The sequence below is a fragment of the Pteronotus mesoamericanus genome, unplaced genomic scaffold (genome assembly GCF_021234165.1).
Source record: "Pteronotus mesoamericanus isolate MK-2021 breed Mesoamerican mustached bat unplaced genomic scaffold, CSHL_Meso_final contig_2, whole genome shotgun sequence".
Classification (NCBI taxonomy): domain Eukaryota; kingdom Metazoa; phylum Chordata; class Mammalia; order Chiroptera; family Mormoopidae; genus Pteronotus; species Pteronotus mesoamericanus.
This window is the reverse complement of record NW_026555084.1, coordinates 8,264,532-8,282,249: the sequence shown is the minus strand read 5'-3', so window position 1 is coordinate 8,282,249 and position 17,718 is coordinate 8,264,532. Positions and strand designations below refer to the sequence as shown.

The 17,718-nt window shown below is 50.9% G+C and overlaps 1 protein-coding gene across 1 annotated transcript; it reads right to left on the bottom strand.

The window, feature by feature from the left end:
• Positions 1–2,804: 2,804 nt before the first annotated feature.
• Positions 2,805–17,178, bottom strand: C1QTNF2 (C1q and TNF related 2). Its single transcript, XM_054567887.1, has 3 exons — positions 17,156–17,178; positions 6,424–6,675; positions 2,805–3,498 (listed from the first exon to the last, which is right to left on the bottom strand). Exons 2-3 carry the CDS (start codon positions 6,665–6,667, stop codon positions 2,885–2,887), a joined length of 858 nt encoding a protein of 285 aa, XP_054423862.1. The 5' UTR covers positions 6,668–6,675; positions 17,156–17,178; the 3' UTR covers positions 2,805–2,884.
• Between the last annotated feature and the right edge of the window lie 540 nt (positions 17,179–17,718).

Below are 17,718 nucleotides of genomic sequence, written 5' to 3'. Positions count from 1 at the left end.
TGCCAGTTGTGTCTACAGTGGAGAATGAACACAAAATCCGTTTAACTAAAAATGCTAGGAAGACACGCAGCTCTTGTGTTTCATTCTTTTTCTTTCCCCCAGCAGAAGGTCATGGTTACATAAAACAATGAGCCAGAATGTATGTCTTTTTCTCTCTTATTTTTTTGATCTTTGGCTCTGAATCTAGAAAACAGCTTGGAGACCATGGTAGATCTTCCAGCCTGTAAGCTGGGAGACTGAAGGGTTTGCGTAGTAGGCGTGCCCCCCCTGGTGGAATAAGTGAAGGTGACAGGCAGGAAGTGGAAGGTTTCAGCCTCGAGGGCGCGGCTGCCCAGCGGTGTCCGGCGGTGCCCAGCGGCTGCTGACGACTCAGCCTCCCTCATCTCGCCCTAATTCCAGCACTGCCAGATCTTGAAAGCATCTAAAATTTCGATACTTTGTTCATCACGGAGATTTTTTGGCATTAATTTCGATGTATTAAAATATTGCATTAATATATTATTTATACAGGGTGGGGCAAAAGTATGTTTACAGTTGTGAGTACGCAAAACAGAGTTGATTCTTGTACTGTTATTTATTAATTATTGTATTATTGTTCATACAATGTAAAACTACTTTTGCCCCACCCTGTATTACTGCAAGCTTGATATTACATATTCTCTATATACTGTTGCAATAGTATATTCCTGATTAAAACCTCACCTTACCACTTTAACTATCATGGAGCTTAGTTTATCTTTGACAATGGCTGCCTTTCAAAGTGCGTCCCTTATAAGAAAAGACCCCTGGGTCAAAGGAAGTTTACTGCACAAAGATGCTCGGGGCTCGGGGTTTTCATCAAGGCCTGCAAACCCAGGCCTGAAGGTAGGCCCTGTTTGCTGGGACTCACAGTATGGGCTAGTCCCCCAGTGTGGCTGGAAAGGCGACCTCTTTGGGGCAGCTTCCTTGTGTGGACTCCATCCTGCATCACCTGCCTGAGGACCCCAGTGATTCACCACAGAGGCAGCCACCCTCAGAAGTGTTCATAAATAAATCAGCCTTCTTCCTTGCCATCAGCTTGTTACCCGAGACCCCCTGAGCGTCACCTGCTTCTGCCCACCTGCCACAAACCCAGGACTCCTGCCTCACCTGCTCCCGCAGCCCTGGACCACACCCAAAGGAGACAAGATCCCAGACCCGGTTCCTGCCAGGTCCTGCCTCCATCCGCCCCACCCCCACAGTGAATGCTGGCTATCGCCCCATCATCCTCACCACCCTCCCCAGGGGTTCCCTGGCAGCGTGACAGAAGGACATGGGTTTAGGTCAGGCCCAGAGGTGGTCCTGCTCATCTTGCTCAGGTTGGATATACTACCCAGGCTACAAAGGGTTAAGTGCACAGCCTTCAAATGCCTGGGTCTGGGGGGAAGGGAGAGGAAGTGGTTAAAGGTGCTCCTAAAAAAATTAGAAAAATAAATAAAAGATAAAAAGACCTGGTCACAAAGATTCCTGCTCAAACTCCCAGGGGTACCAGGCAGGACCCAGACCTATGCAGTGGGTTTCTCAGACCCATACTAATCCCATAGTTTTTGTGTCCGGGGACCATGGAGTTATTTTAAATAAACTCCATTTTATTTAGGGAGGGGACCACCCCAGACAGTGTTCCCTGTCCCAGGGGCCCCTTCCAGCTAGAGGTGGGCGAGAGCCATCCTCCGGGGAGCTGTGGCTCCATCAGAAGACTCTCTCCAGCAGTTGACCGATGGGGCCCTCTGCCCACCAGGCACTTTGTGCAGCCACTAGCCCTTGGGCCCCTGCACACTGGAAACCGCTGGGGCAGGGGCAGGACTCATGCATATGCTACCCAGTGCCGGTGTGCCCTGGCAGCTGCGGTTCCCAGGCATGCGGGGGATCCTGGTGTATCTCACCGGCTGAGAGGGGGGCCCCGAACAGGAGACTTGTAACTAAGAATAAAGTGCTTAAGTGTGAGACGGATTTGACTCATGCATGGAGCAGATGCAAGGTTATCTCCCTGTTAATGTCATGCTCACTCTTGTACCCTGACAAGATTTCTTGAGTGGAATAAACTCTCCACAGCCTGTGAGGTCCTATATAATCCTCTGGCCTCCTTCTCCTTTGTCACTTCCCTCCAACCCTCTGGCCTTCAGGCAGTTCCTCAGCTATGTGATGCTCTCTCCAGTCTCAAGGCCTTTACACTTGTAGCTCCTTCTGCCAGGAGACCTCTTCCTCCGGCCTTCTGCGTGGCTATTTCCTGCTTCAGTGCTCAGCGTAACAATTAACCTCTTCCTGGTACTGACTTGGAAGGAACTTAAGAGAGCCTTAGGTAGTTGGGGGGCTGGAAATATTCTATTCCTAATCTACATGGAAGTTGCAAAGAGTACACATATGTAAAACTTCACTGAGCTGTCCATTTAAGATGTGTAGACTTTACCGTATATAACTAAACCTGAAAAGATGGAATAAAAAAAAAAAAGAAATCCACCTCTTCCCTGCCTCCTATTATTCCGATTACTCTTGGCCATGGCATGTGCGTTTCCATCCTGGCACAATAATTGCATTGTTTATTTGTAAATTGTATACCCCAGTGGAATGTAAGGCTCAAGAGGCCAGAGCCTCTGTCTGTCTTGTTCACTGTGGTACCTGTCAGAGTGTAGCACAGTGCCTGTCATACAGTAAGTACTAAAAAATAAATAAATAAATAGTGAATGGATAAATGGAAGGATGGATAAAAAAGCTTGGATTTAATGATGGAGAAAAAGGGGGCAGAGGCGGTTGGCCTGAGTCCGGAAGCTCCCACCTCCCAACCCCAGCAGACAGTTCAGGGGCCTTGCTCTGTAAGCACAAGTCCAGGAGCGCGTTCCGTCGTCCCTGGAGACCCAGCGCGGCCTGCCTACACTTCATTGGGGTCGTCCTGGTCGGCGTAGATGAGAAAGCCTGTGAAGAGGCTGTCAGTCCAGTAAGGGTCATAGAAGAGCCCGTTCTGCTCTGAGTAGAAGATCTGCAGCCAGACCTCATCCCCCTGCTTGAGAGCCAGGATGGTGGAGCCTGAGGCCACGTCGTGGTTGCCCGTGTTGGCGTCGAAGGTCCGGATGCGGTACTGGCCGTTGTGCACCAGGCCGATGGCCAGGTGCTTGTTGGCCAGCGTGATGTCGTAGGTGAAGAAGTAGATGCCCGGCACGCTGCAGACGAACTTGCCGCTGGAGGCGTTGTAGTGACCGCCCTCGTTCATCAGGATCTTGTCGAACTTGATGGGCAGCCGCTCCCGTGGGTAGCTCTTGGTCACTGCCACTGAGAAGGCCGACTTGGCGTGGCCACCGCTGCAGCTGCAGGGGCCCGGGAGGCCTGGCTCCCCCTTCTTGCCCTTGGGCCCCTTCTGGCCTGGAGTGCCGTGCTTCCCCGGGGCTCCGCTCACGCCCTTGGGGCCGCGAGGGCCAGCCCGCCCAACGGCCCCCGCTTTGCCCTTTGGCCCTGGCTTCCCCCGGTTCCCTGTCCGGCCAGGTGGACCTGGAAGACAGAGCAGCTGGTGTTACTAAGGGGCCCTCAGAGACCTAGGCAAAGGCTGTGGGCCTTGGCTTTCCGTCTTTGGGGCACAAGCCTTTGGGTGATGGGAAGCACAAGAGGGCTTTGGAGTCACCTGGGTGCGAATCCTGACAGTGTAGCCTGGGGCCCGTCTCCCAGTCCTATCTGGAAAAGGGGAACGGTGACACCTACCTTCCGGGATCATTGTGGATCGGGGCAAAAATAACACAACAATTCACAGCCTTTTCTTTTCCTGCCTCCTAAGGAAGAGTCTGGTTTGTCTGCCAGAACAAGCCTTCAATGGGCTGTGCGGATAATGGGTGGGAAGAGAATTGGGAGAAGCCTCTTGACCTTAAAACATGGATCTTAATGAAATCCCTGCCTCGCCCCCAAATCCCTGCCCATGTGCGCAAGGGTGTTTGGTGCGGCGTTGCTTGTACTAGCAGACACTAAGAACGACTGACTGTCCATCCAAGGGGGAATGATGAAAAAATTAGGGTCCACCCATAATGGGCAATTCTATGCAGGAGTTTTTTAAAGTGAGGCAGACCTACGGGCACATGAAATGTTCTCAAACACATCCTGTTAAGAGGAAAGGGCCGGCGTCAGGGTGTTGTTCAAAGAAAACCACCACGCTATTTCTATACCCATTTAATTGCATGGAAGAGTGCCTGACGCATAGTAAGCACTTGCTAAATACACTCAGCATACCCTAGAGTGTATTTCCTGTAGAATAGCTCTTGGTTTTGAACACCCTTATGTCATAAAATGTGTGTTTCTTTCACTATGACATTTTTGGCCCATGATTATATAGAAAACATTTATATTCATGTCCCCTAAACTCAATACAACATTTTAAATACAACATATTATGGGTAAAGAGTTGAGTCACAGCCAAACACAAGTATGAGATTGGTACAATTGGTAGACCCGCAGAATTGGGTGTAGGTGCTTTGAAAGCCTGCTGAACGCCCATCAAGGAGCCTGCTTCTGAAGACTGTTGGCCCTAAAGAATATTTTAGCATCATTGTACACAAGGCAACTCTTTGTTAACCACCATATAAATTGGGTGATCAGAAAGTAATATAGGCATTTTACACCCTGACAGGATTGCTTCTTAGCTGGATATGTGGAGCCATTTTACTGTGTTTTAGAGCTTTGGGTTAACGTGTAACCCATTTCGATTTTTCCTATTTTAAGTCAGTGGGAAATAGCATTTTCTCACTGAACTTCTATGCTTACATCGGGCAGTGCCTGGTATTATTCTACACTATGTAAATCAACAGAAAAAGGCCAGGAAAGATACACATGTACCCAATTATCAGTGGCCAGCCCTGGAGGACGAGGGGAGGACAAGAAGGGGGCAGGAATTAAGGGGGACCCCTGCTTTATTTCTATTGTTTGATTACATTGAAAATGCATTTGCATTTTACTCATGTAATTAAAAATAAATAAAAGGAACAGGAAAACGAAAACTGGCAAAGGTCACAAAGCCGTTCCTTGAAAAAATGAAAATAACCACAAGGCGGGAGAAGGGGCTAGGAGAAGAGGTGTAAAGAGAGTCATTTTGGATTTAATATTTTCAGGGGATGACAAATAAGAAAGCTTATTGGGAAACAAGGTGCTTCCTTCTCGATGACTTTTCTGAGAAATTTCAGGAAAAGCTGACTTGACTTTTCAAGACCTTCCTGGAGATGGTTTTATATGTGTCTATGGGGGGCAGGTAGTTGGTGGTCATCGTGCTCTATGACTGGTCCAGGGAGACCCGGCTTTATCTGGGTCCCCCAGATCAGGGCTTTCCATTTCTCAGCACTGCTGTCCGTGGTGTGTTGGATTCATTCTCACCAGAGAGCCAATACATGGGCAGGAGAGACGGCCAAAGGCAGCCCCAAGCCTGCATGCTCACAGCTGTTGGTCAAGAGGGAAAAGCCAATAGTAGAGACACGGTTCCTCCCTTAGGGTCTCTGAGGCGAGTGTCAGGGAAAGCCCTGGCTGGCCCTGTGCGGAGCTTGTGTCCAGATCCGACCCTCCCACTGAGGTCAGGAAATGGGATAACGCTTTGTCAATGTTAAAAGGCCATACAAATAAAAGTTATGACTTCCCTACTGCGTAAAATGTACATTTTGGGGTGTTGCTGATGGGAAAGTGTTTGGTTACTGGGGGGACAGTTCGGAGATAGAAGTGCCATCAAGGCTGAGCGGGCGTGTAGACAGTATTCAATGCGTTTGCTGGCTGCCTGGCATCCTTTCCGTTGGGGAACTGCAGTTCACTATTTCATGGGCCCCCACGGAGGCTGTCAATCACGGTGACCAACCGCCCTCACCACCCGGGCACACACAGCTAGGGGTGGGCACAAGGCCCAGTACTGGCAAATGGTAGTACCTCCCCTCCGTGGTCAAAGGGATTGGTCCAGGATGCACATGGGATCAGGGAGGATCGGTCACCCTGAGATGTGCTCTACGGATCAAGCCATGAAGAGGAAGCCTTGAGCCCACTGGGAGCCATTTCAGAACTTCCAGCCTTTGTGAGAACAAAACCAACATACAGAGAGGAGCAGAGCCTTGACAACAACATTTGAACTCCTGGATCTAGCCATTTCTGACGCTTAACTCCTGGACTTATCAGCGGCATACGGATACAACCAAAAGAGATCTGAATAGCATATCAGGAAACTTGCCCAAAGTCACTCAGTAAATCAGTGGTACAGCTGGGAAAGGATCACAAGATTTAACCCCCGCTGTTTCTTTCAGGAGAATACACTGCTTATTGTTTAGAGGGACATTAATTTGGCTGATAACGAGATGGGATTAACACTAGGTTCAGAATTCACAAACCCTCTCTGTGCCAGACGCTGTCAAGGCCAGGTGGGAACGGGGCTGGGGGTGGGGGGGCAGGCACTGGGCCTCTTACCTTCCTCTCCGCTGTCCCCCCGGTCCCCGTCCTGGCCGTCCTGGCCGTCTTTGCCGGGAAAGCCCATCCTTCCCACCATTCCTGAGGGCCCTGGGGCTCCTGGGGGGCCTGGGGGGCCCTGGGGGCCAGGTAGGCTGCAGACAAGTTGGGGGGCGCCCTTCTGGATATCCCTGCGGGTGAAGGCGCCAAGCAGAGGGTCCGCTGCACACGGGAGCGCACAGGCCAAGAGCACCCAGGGGATCATGATGGCACCTGCAGGAGACAAGAGAGCAGTGAGCAGGTGAGTGCAGCCACTGGGCTGCCTGCTGGTCAGTCAGAAAGGAATCGGGGTGGGGTTGGGGGGGCAGCTGGGAGAGACTCGATGACATTTCTGGCTCCTGCTCTCTCCTATATCACACACGAGTAGCTGGACAGTGTCATCACATCTTGAGTATATATTTGGATGAGCTGAGTCATGGGCCCAGAATATGCTTTAGAGGGGTCTTGGGGTGAGGCTCTTGTCTTTACCCCACCCTTGCCCCCTGGAGTGGCAGGCTTATAGCCCATTGAGAGCTGACTGGGGCGAGCTGTGGACAGAGAAAAATGAGCCAGTTTCTTTCAAATACGTGACACAAAGGGAAAGCTGCAAGGACAGAAATACTTAAGATCGCAGGTGATGATTTGTAAGTCCTTGCTTCTTCCAGTGGTCTCGGGGTCACACGCGGGTGGGTGAGGGGGAGTGAGGCTTCAGTTCTGCGCGGCACTGGAGGGCCATGGGAGCACCTCCTCTGCCAAGGGCTCCCTGGGTGCCAGGCTCAGGCTCAGAGCTTTCCATGTGTTGCTCAGTCCTCACACATCCTTGTACCGGCAGGTACAAGGGAGGGAACGAAGGCTCAGAGACGTTCACCACATGCTAAGTCATTCGATTAGCAAGTGGCGGGGCTAAGAGTGTCTGCCCTTTTGTCCCAGGTTACACCGTGTACTTTTTTTTTTTTAAGTTAGAAATACCAGTTGAAATAATATTCTCATATTGTTTATAAAGTCAAATAATACTGTAAGGCTTACAATAAAAAATTGTGCTCTCCCACCCATCCTTAACCTCAACGTCCTGCCCCCCCCAAACTCGTTTGTCTATTTCTCCTGGAAAACGGTGCCCTAGACACGCCCCAGGCCCCAAGATCTCCATCTCCTTCCCTTCCGGACTTGATGAGAGTCTTGGGAAACTGGTCAGTGTGACTTGTGAGCTGCGACACATCGACACATCGACACATCAGCACGAGAAAACACATCAACACATTGACACATCAGCAAGAGAAACCACGTTCTTCAAGCAGGTTTGAACTGGTTTGGAAAGCTGCGATCTGCAAACGTTTTGGAGGAGGGAGAGAGAGAGAGGAAGGAAGCGGAGGGAGCAAGTCTCCCCTGCCAGCTGGCCGGTGAGGGTCCCTGAACCGCTAGATGAAGACAGGCAGGAGAACGGGGAGCTTCCGTTCCCCATCCCCTCTCTCTCCTGACCTCCACTCTCAGCCATACTTGCTGGGCAAGAGGGAGGAGCGGCTCCAGCCCACCAGCCCCAGGGGACAATAGGGACAGGCCTCAGCCACAGCTGGCCCAGGGCAGGCCCCAGAGTCAGGGCGGAGGAGCAGGGCTCTGGAACACACAGGGAGCAATGGGCTTCTCAGAGCTGGAGCTGGAGGTTCCCGCGGCCGGAGCCAGGAACTGTTTTGGAAATAAAGGCGGGGTGATTGGATTCTAGTTCCAAACCTAGAGGGAGGGAGAGAGTCTCCTTGGCCCCAAGGCACCTCCAAGACAAACAAGCTCCAAATAACCTTGCTCCCAGCCTGTGTGCCCACCCTCCTGGGTCTGGCCCCAGCAAGGCTAGTCTCCACACCAAAGGGCAAGAAAACCTGGGGGCGGAGTGCTGTGATCCCAAGCAATCCAGACAGGTTAACTCTCCCAGGGTCTTTCAAGTAAATGCAGCATCACCGGCTTGGGGAGAGTCCCCAGCAATGGTCTCATCTAAGCTCTTCAGTTAGGGACAGGGAAACTGAGACAGATGCTAACTTTACCGGACATCTACTAGGTCCCAGGCACTGTGTGGCAGTTTTTACCTAAGTGCTTTTATTTGTAGTTTATAATAAACCCTAGGGAGGTGGAAAGGTTGGTGTTCCATTTTTCAGAGGAAGAAACAGAGGTTCTAAGAAGTTGAATGATTTACCCAAGGTCACAGGGTCAGAGCAGGGGGGACAGCATTCGAACGCGTGCCTGGGGGGCTCGAGGACGCACTTAACCCACTGCACCCTGCTCCCTCCTCCTGGCATTTTTCTTGTTTTACAGAAGAGGAAGCTGAAGCTCAGAGAGGCTCATTTGCTCATGTTTACACAACTAGCTCGTGGCAAAAGTTGTATTTGAACTTGGGTTTGGCTGACCCTAATGCTCAAATGCTTTCCATTATGTCAGCGTTTCTTTGATTTTTCCTCCTAAATGTCCCAAATGACAGAAGAGACCTTGAAGCATGTGGCAAAGCTACACAGAGCAATAGAGAAATTTCTCGGATATTTTGTTTTTTGTTATTTTACACACACACACACACACACGACTTTGAAAATGTTAAGAGTGATGCTTTTTCTCCCTTAGGATACTTGAGTAAAACGAAAACGACATTTGAAGAAAACCTTCTGTTCTCTGCGAGGTCTGCACTTGGCTTAGCCAGAATGATGGGGGGTGTGGGGAGGGGACAGCCTCCTGGGCTCTGGTTCCCCAACATGAGCCTCTTTGGTGTGTTAACTACTGGGTGTTTCCGGGGGCTGGTCCAGAAGACCAGGGTGCACTGACAGAGCACACCCAGAGGCCGGCAGCTCATTCCTTGCTTGGACCTGGCAGAGCCGCCTCCCTGACCTCTCTCGCTCCACCCCAGTGGACGCTCAGTGCCCGGGGGATCCTTTAACAGCGTAACTCAGGCGCATCGCTTCCCGCAGGATCTTACTGCAGCAGCTGCTGGCTGCAAATAGCAAACATCAGGAGCCCTGACCATGTGGCCCACCAGGCCCTCAGTCACCCGGCTCTGCCCACAGCCACCACCCCAACCCCAGCTCCTCTCCCCCCCTCCCTGATCCTCCAGACACCCCTTCTCCTTCAGACCAAGCTACATTCTGCCCCTCTTTCTGACACCCAGAGCCCCACCCTCCAGCATGCTGGCTCTTTAGCCTGTGTTTCAGCTTAAACATCACTTCCTCCAAGGCCTTTCGTGACGGCTCTCCCTTTGGTCCCCAGCTCCTTGCTTGTGTCCCGCCAACCCTGCAAGCTCACCCGAATTCACTGCATTTGTCTGCCTACCTGCTAACGGGGCCTGTTGCCTCTCCCATAGGTCTCCCACTAACACGGAAGCCCCATGGGAGCGGCGACCGCAGCCAACCTGCCATATCCCTGGGGTTTCCAACTTTCTTGCACCCAGTAGGTGTTCAAAAAAAAATACTTCCTTGATGAATGAGTGTTTGAGACCCAGAACCTACCCTCAAGAACATCCACAGCGAAGGGAAAACAAGGCAGCGGCCTAAATCCAAAAGGGCACTGATGCTCTTGGGTTTACATAGGTTGTCTCTCTCCTTGTTTTTTCCCCTCACCCAAACTGGATCTAACCCCCGCTTCTTTTTGACACCTTAGAGCACAGTGACCCCACCCCGACTCCAGGGTAGAGGCATGCAGAATATTTTACATATAGCAGGCGCTCCATAAATATCTGTTCAGCTGATCAGAGGGAAGAAACAGCATTGGTCCCTCCTCACCTTTTAAAAATTATCTTAACTCCTAAACGGTCCTCGTGGGTGTGAGTTGCATAGTGGAGGCTGCATGACAACCTTGCTGCTGAAGGAAAAAATGTTAGATGGTTAAACTCCAGATACAAAATCACGAGGTGCTAAACTTGGATGAAGTTCTTCACTCTGGTTTTAATTCGCCCAGTGCCTGGCCTTCTCATCTCTCAGTTAAGCAGCTATGATTCATAACTATACATGTTCTAGGAAAATGGTAGGTGCCACAGGGCCCCAGCCTGAGCCTTCCTCCTTTTCCCTCATCCCCTGCCCTTTGAACACGTCCCCGCTCACCCTGGCCAGTTCCTTCCCAAGGGCCCTGCACCCAGACTGTGATGTGAGAAGGGCCAGAAGTGGGACACCTGTCTCTCGCTGACTCTGCCTGAGCACGGCCCACCCGTAGCGACGGCAGGCACCTAGCCTGGGCCTTGAGCAAGGCTGCTGGGCCTGAGTTCCGAATAATCTCACCCTGGAGATCAGAGGATATAAATGATGCTCAAAGAAATGTGACCTGTTGGTTATCTGGCTTGACACATCCATAGATAGGGGTGGTGTTTTAACTCAGTGATGAAGAGACGTGAGAAACACAGCCACTCAGTGTCCTCAACTATGCCACAGGAATAACAGTATAGCCACCTGGTGGAGTTGGTGTAAGAATGAGAAAGTGTCTTCAAAGCTTCTAGCCCAGTGCATGACAGTGAATGCTCAGCAGCTGCGAGAACTCTGCCTGAAATGCCTCCTGATGCTAATCTCCTCTTCCCAAGCCCTCCACGGCTGCCTGCCTCGTCCTTCCCGTCTGGGATCTAGGGACCTCCCCTCAGAGACGCCTGCCCAGCTCCGGGTCTAAAAGAGCCCGCCCACCGTGCTTGTTGGCTCAGACCACCCCTGTCTTTCTTCCAAAGCAAGTGCCTCGAGTTGTGATTATATCTCTCTTTCTTGACTTGTTAATTGTCTGTGTCTTTCCCCTGGTGTGGAAGGCACAGGAAAGCAGAGGCCCTGCCCGCCGTGCTCTGCTTTATGTCACCAGAGTCCAGCGCAGTGCCCACCCTGCATGCAGCAGGTGCTCACTCAGCTCACAGTTGGTCCAGCCTTGAATGAAACGGTCACTGATGATAATTGAAGAGCAACAAGATCAAAGGGATTTCAGTAAGTGTGCGGATGACAAAGCCACACTTGGCTACTGAGGGAAACCCAGAGAGATGAATGGACTTGGATTCGGAAGACATGGTCCACGCCCTCGCTTTGTAACTTACTGGTCATGTGACTGTAGAAAAGTCATTTTCTCTAGTTTGGGCTTCCAGCTCCTCACTTACAAAGTGGGGATAGTAACACGCACCCGGTCTGCCTGACAGGGTTGTTCTGAGAATCCAACAAGATAATGGGTGTTGAATGCAAGACGTGATACAAAAGTTAGAGCCTTGTTTAAGATCCTAACTGATGACAACTGCAGCTGAACTAATGGCATGCAGGCCTGACCTGGCCCTGGGGGCCTCCAGGATATTTCATGGGGAGGCCTGAGTCGGGGAGGACCCCTGAATCTGGCCTCACTGGGCAATCCTCCCAGTGTGTGGAGCTACAAAGGAAGGGCTGATGGTTGGAATGGGGGCAGGGCTTGTTTGCAGATGAAATGCGCTAAAAATTGGCTTTAATGGGACTGCAAATCCTATAATGAGAGACACCCCATGCCCTCCCCGAATTCCAGGAAGCAAATGGGAAACAGCCCTCTCCAGGTTCTCTGAGGAGCCGAGACAATGACTGGGGGTGGGAGGGGCGGGTGGCAGCAACCCACACAGCGCTCACCCCACGTCCCCTTCCCTGGGGTGTCCAGATCACTGCCCGTGTGGACACTCCAGCAGGCAGAGACGAAAATACGGATCATGACAAGTCATGGGGCCCACTTGTCTAAAGGCCCCAGAAAATATCTGAGCTGTTTTCTCTCTTTCCAGCCCCTATTTCAGGCTCAGTCTAGAAAAAGAGGTCTGAGGCCAAACTATGACCTAAGAAGGTCCCAGGAGCCAGGGCCTCGCGGGGCTTTTCCCAGTGGCCCTCCTGAAAGCACGCCAGAAGTCAGCCGGGGGGGGGGGGGCACTGCACTAACATCCCAAAGCCTTAGACACCAGCGGATGTGGCGTGCTATGCCCCGGACGTGGGGCCCACCCCTCTGGGCCCTGGGCAGCTTCACGTTGGACCTCAGCTGCCTGTGCAGCGGGATCCAGGGTCAGGCTTGCAGTGGCTGAGGCCAAAGCCCTCAAGCTTCGGACCTGCTCTGCGCTGTGGTGAGCGAGAAGAATGCAGCAGATGTGCCAGATGTGAGGGGAGGCGTGGAGGCCTGAGGGTGTTCAGAGCCCTGCACTCAGCTTCTCCCGAGGGCTGGGAGCGCATTTGAACAGTGCTGTCCAGCGGGCCCTTGACGCGAGGCCACAGGCCATTTTGAATGTCCTTACTGCCGTGGTAAAAAGGCTTAAGAAAAGCAGATGAGATTAATTTTAATAATATATGTTGTTTGGCCCAATGCATCTCAAACACCATCACTTCAACATGTAATCAACGTAAAATTACTAATGAGGTACTTTACATTCTTTAATTGGCACTAAGTCTTAGGAACCTGGTGTGTATTTTACACTTGCAGCACATCCTCACTCAGAATGGCCACATTTCGAGCGCTCAGCAGCCACATGACGGCTACTGCACTAGCTCCAAGCGGAGCTGCTTGGGTTGAAATCCCACGAACTGGCCGTGGGACCTTTTACAAATTACTTATCCTCTTTCCCTCACTCAGCCTTGTCCTCTCCAAAATGGGGGCGACAGTAACGGCACCTACCTTCCAAGGTGGTTGTGAAGGTACAGTGCTCCTAGAATATGGTTTGGCATATGGTGAGAGGGATGCAGTCATTACCTATTATTATTTCATTATTTCTTGTCCTTCTGGAAGTCAAGCGAGATAAAGGATGTTGGAGGTCAAACCCAATACAAAAACTCAGACCTTGTTTACAATTGTGATTGTCACCAACTGCAGCTGAACGAATAGAAAACAGCCTTGACCTCCCTCCATGAGCCCTGCAGCACTTCAGGGGGAAGCCCTGTAGGGTTAGAATAAATGCTCTACTCTCACTTCAGCTAGTTTGGGTTGTGTGTCTGTCGGGTGCTAACAGAGGAGCACCCTAAGGAGGCTGGGCCTTAGCTCCTGCCCAGCCATTCTGTGCTGAGGGAAGTCATGGGGGTCCCTGCCCTGGCCCCCCCACACTGCTGAGCCACCTGTATGACCATGCTCCATTGTACAGGTGAACAAGAGAGACAGGTGAATCAATGGGACAGTGCTTAGCTCTTCAAGTGACAGAAGGCCAATGGGACACCATGTTGCTGGTGCTTGGCACCAGGACTTGGCGAGGATGCCCAATCAATGATGGTAACTGTTTCACTGTCTTTGAAACCGGATACTGGAATGAAAAGCTGTGGTTGCTGCTCTCATAGGGCTCATGGTCTGGTTATAATGGGAATCCAGCCTGGCATCCCTGTGTGACCAGGACAGAAAGTAAGCCTTGCGCCTTCTTTCTCTCTGTAACAGGCTCTCTCTCAAAGGGCAGCCAGGACCATGCTGGGGAAGGAGGTTTGGGGGCTAGTAGATTCTGACCACACTTGAAGATCTGGCAACTGAGGGAGGGGAACAAAGTCCAAACTCTGGAGGGCTGGGGAGAAAAGGGTAGCTATTCCTTGACTTCCCTGGGCCTGCCGGTCTCCATGGAGCCCCTCTGGTCAGGCCCTGACAGATGTTTGGAATAACCCTAAAGATCTGACATAGGACTGGCCTTCAAGAAGCACAGAGCTGGTCTGGTGGTTAAGAATCATTTTCTAACCATTTGACCTCTGTTATCTCTGAGCCTCAGTGTCCTTGCCTGTAAAATGAGAAAAAACAATACTGCGTGATGATATCTGAATCATTTGAATTTGAAGTAGCATGATATAAACATATTTATGGTTTCACTTTATGTGTGAAAGTTTGTCAAGAACCTGGCAAGGCAGCATGAATTGTCACCTGCGAACTGTGTTTATTGTGCCAGTGCCCCACGACAGCCCTGTCCTAATCGGTGAGCAGAAATACTGCCGTCCTTCTTTTGGCAGGTGAGTTTTGAATTATACCAATTTGAATTATATGAGGTCTTTAGGAATGTCTTCCTGAGTAAATTGATTGCTGTACCTCTCTTAGAGAGTAATTATGAATATTTAATGAGATCATGCAGTAGCCAGCCCACAGGAAGCACTCAGTGACAACAGTGTCATTCTGATGCAATAATAATATGTGAGAACAAGGAGGCGATCGGAGAAGGTTAAAATGCACAGTCCCGGTTGGCATATGAGTTTGCAACCCCTGTCCTGGAGGAACAGGGGGTTCTCTGTGAATGTGTTCTCCATGAAGGTGGTGTAGTCTTGTTTCAAAGCCTTTTTTTTAAGATGTTATTTATTTATTTTTAGAGAGAGGTGAAGGGAGGGAGAAAGAGAGGGAGAGACACATCGATATGTGAGAAACATATCAACTAGTTGCCTCTCGCGTGTCCCCAGCTGGGGACCTGGTCCACAACCCAGGCATGTGCCCTGACTGGGAATCAAACTAGTGATCTTTTGGTTTGCAGGCCAGTGCTCAATCCACTGAGCCACACCAGCAAGGGCTTGTTTCAAAGCTTTGATGTTCATTTTCCCCTTTAATCTCTCCACAGTTCTAAGAGGCTGATAGTATCATCCCCATGTGGCAAAAGAGAAAACAGAGCTTAGAAAAATGAAGTCATTTTCCCCAGGTCAAAACTGGGATAGAATGCAAGCCTGCTGACTCTGGGCCCCGGGTTTGTGACTTCCTGCCATGGACGGCCCCTCTGCTTGGGCACAGGACCCATGTACACAAACCTTACCAGGGCAGCTCTGTAAATAAGCCACTTACAGAAGTCACAAACCCAAGGGAGAATTATTTCCTTGAAAAAAGACTCAGCGTAGAAGTCCTTTAAAAAGAAAACATAGGCTAGAAGTTAAGTGACAAATGAAATTTCTTTTTTTGTTTTTTCAAATACATTTGTCTCTGCCTACCCCCATAAATTAAATTTCTACAGGAATTCACCTCATGGAGACAAAGCCAGATTGGCGAGCCTTTGATCGGTGACAGGAGGAGGGTGTGCGGGAAGCTATGCGTGCATACACTCCGCTACCCCATGGTGAACATTCAGGAGCAGAAAGCATCAGAGACTGGGACCGTGGAGAAGGAGCCCTGGTCGTCTGCGTCATCTGCTGAGACAGATGAGGATGAGAGAAATAGCAACATAGGGCAGAAAGCAGGGATTTGCAGAGAAAGAATTAATTTCTTGGGGAATTCGGAATATTTGGTGGAGGCAGAGTAGCTTCAAAGGCGACCCCAGACTCCCGAAAGAAATCTCGATTCACTCGTGCAAAGACATGCTAAGACAATGTTATAAGAACAAAGTAGGTCTGTATGTGCAGATATGGAAAGATGGCCAAGATACAAAAAGTGAAAAAGGCAATGTAAAGTATGATTGTCTTTGAGTTAAAAAAAAAAAAAGATAGGCACACACAAATGTATGTATATATGAAATTTCTGAAAGGATATAATGTGTTGTTAAAGGGGTTGCCTTTCAGAATTGGGAGGTGTGTAGGCTTTTACTTTTCACTTTCTATCTTTTTGAGGTGTCTAAAATTTCTTACAATGAACATTGTTAGTTTTGTGCCATTTAAAACAAGAGGTAACCCTGCTACTGAAGAATAAGAAGACAGGCAAAGCTGTGTCCCTGTGAGGGGCTGGGGAGAAGTGAGGCATCTGGGGACAAGCAGAGTCTGTAGTGCGCTGGATGTGGGATGACAAAGGACAGTAGTGATGTTCTGGAGGTGCGGAGGCTCTGACACGCTGGCAGTTGAAAGTGGGCATAATGGATACGATTACCAGATAACAGAGTGAGTCAGAGGAGCGCTGTGCAGATGGGGGAGCAGAAATGGAGAGTGGGAGAGGGCAGACTTCAAACAAGGCTAGCTGAGCTCAGCCTTGGGTGGACCTACATAGGACACTGTGGTTATTATTGCTGTTGGTCCGGCGTGGCAAGGACGCACAGTCTCTGGGAGATGGCCGGTCTAAGGAGGGGACTCTTGAAGGGCTCTAGGCAGGAGAGCTTTGAGATAAAAAAACAGAGGAGGACCACACCGAGGCGGCGCAAAGCACTCCGGGTGTGAGGTGAGGGGCCTGGGCAGGGAGGCCCCGGGGGCGTCGTCGCAGCGTTCAGCAGAGAGATCCGTCCTGGAACGGGGCTGTGGCGGTCGGGCTGGAGAGCCAAGAACAAAGTTTGGTGGAGGAGGGAGAGTGAAGAGAGTTGTGAAGAATTGGGTGCGAACCTCTGCTTTCCCTGTAGTACCTCTTGAGCTCAGTTTGCCGGTCTGTATAATGTATTCAATTAAACAAATGTTGTGAGGAGTAAATGAGATGATAAACGTTACCTAGGACTGTTTGCATGCGTATTGGACTCAGACTCAGCAGGGTTCACATCCCTTTACCACTAGTTGCCAGCCGTGCAGCCCTAGCAAGCCGTTAACATCTCTGAGCCCGGCTCCTTTTTTGCAGATGCGATAACCTGCTGTCATGGAAATGACAGCACACAGAGGGCTGGCAGGGCCTGGCACAAAAGAGGCGCTCAGCAAATAACAGAGCTATTGCTATCAACAGTAAACCACAGAGCACAGGGCCCGGCACACAGTAAGTGTTCAGTAATTGTTAATTCATGTTATATATAGTTCAGAAGGCAGAGGGTGAGAGGTAGGAATCCGTGGACCGCCCGGCCTGCAAAGAGGGAGGCTCTCAGCCCTCGCCCGCCCATGACTCCTGCCCCGCCACCGGCCCGGCGCCGCGTGCCCTCCCCCGCCCCGCCCGCACCGTCCGCGGACAGCCCGCGGCCACTCACCCTCGCTGCGGCCCGCCACGTCTCGGAGCGTCCAGAGCAACGAGGCTGTCGGCCGCAGTCCGCGTCCCCGCCTCCCGCGCCGCCCCAGGCATACTTTCCCCATCCCGTCACCGGCGGGAGCGCCTTCCTCCCGGTCACGTGAGCAGCCCGCACCGCGGGGCTCCCCCTTCGGAGTTGGTCTGGAAAAAAACTTGAAGCGCTGGCGGCAACTTGGGTGTGTCGAGGCGTCTCTTTGTGTTTAGAACCTGTCAGTATATTTGGAGGTTTCCGTGCATGAAAGTGATCATTACCCAAGGCGTGTGCAATGGTGTGTGTACCTGTGCATGTGTCTGTTGCTTGCACGTGAGCATTCATGTCACTGTGGATCTGAGGTGCATGTGGCCATGACAGCTTACAACGGACACATTTCCCTGTGTACTGAATGTGCGTGTACTTGAGAGTCAGAATCGTGCATGCACGTGTGTGCATGCATAAGTGCATGCATGCAAACATACATCAGGGCTTATGTATGCACATGTACATGCACATGCAGTCTAGTGAGCAACCGAAGTGTACTTCAGTTG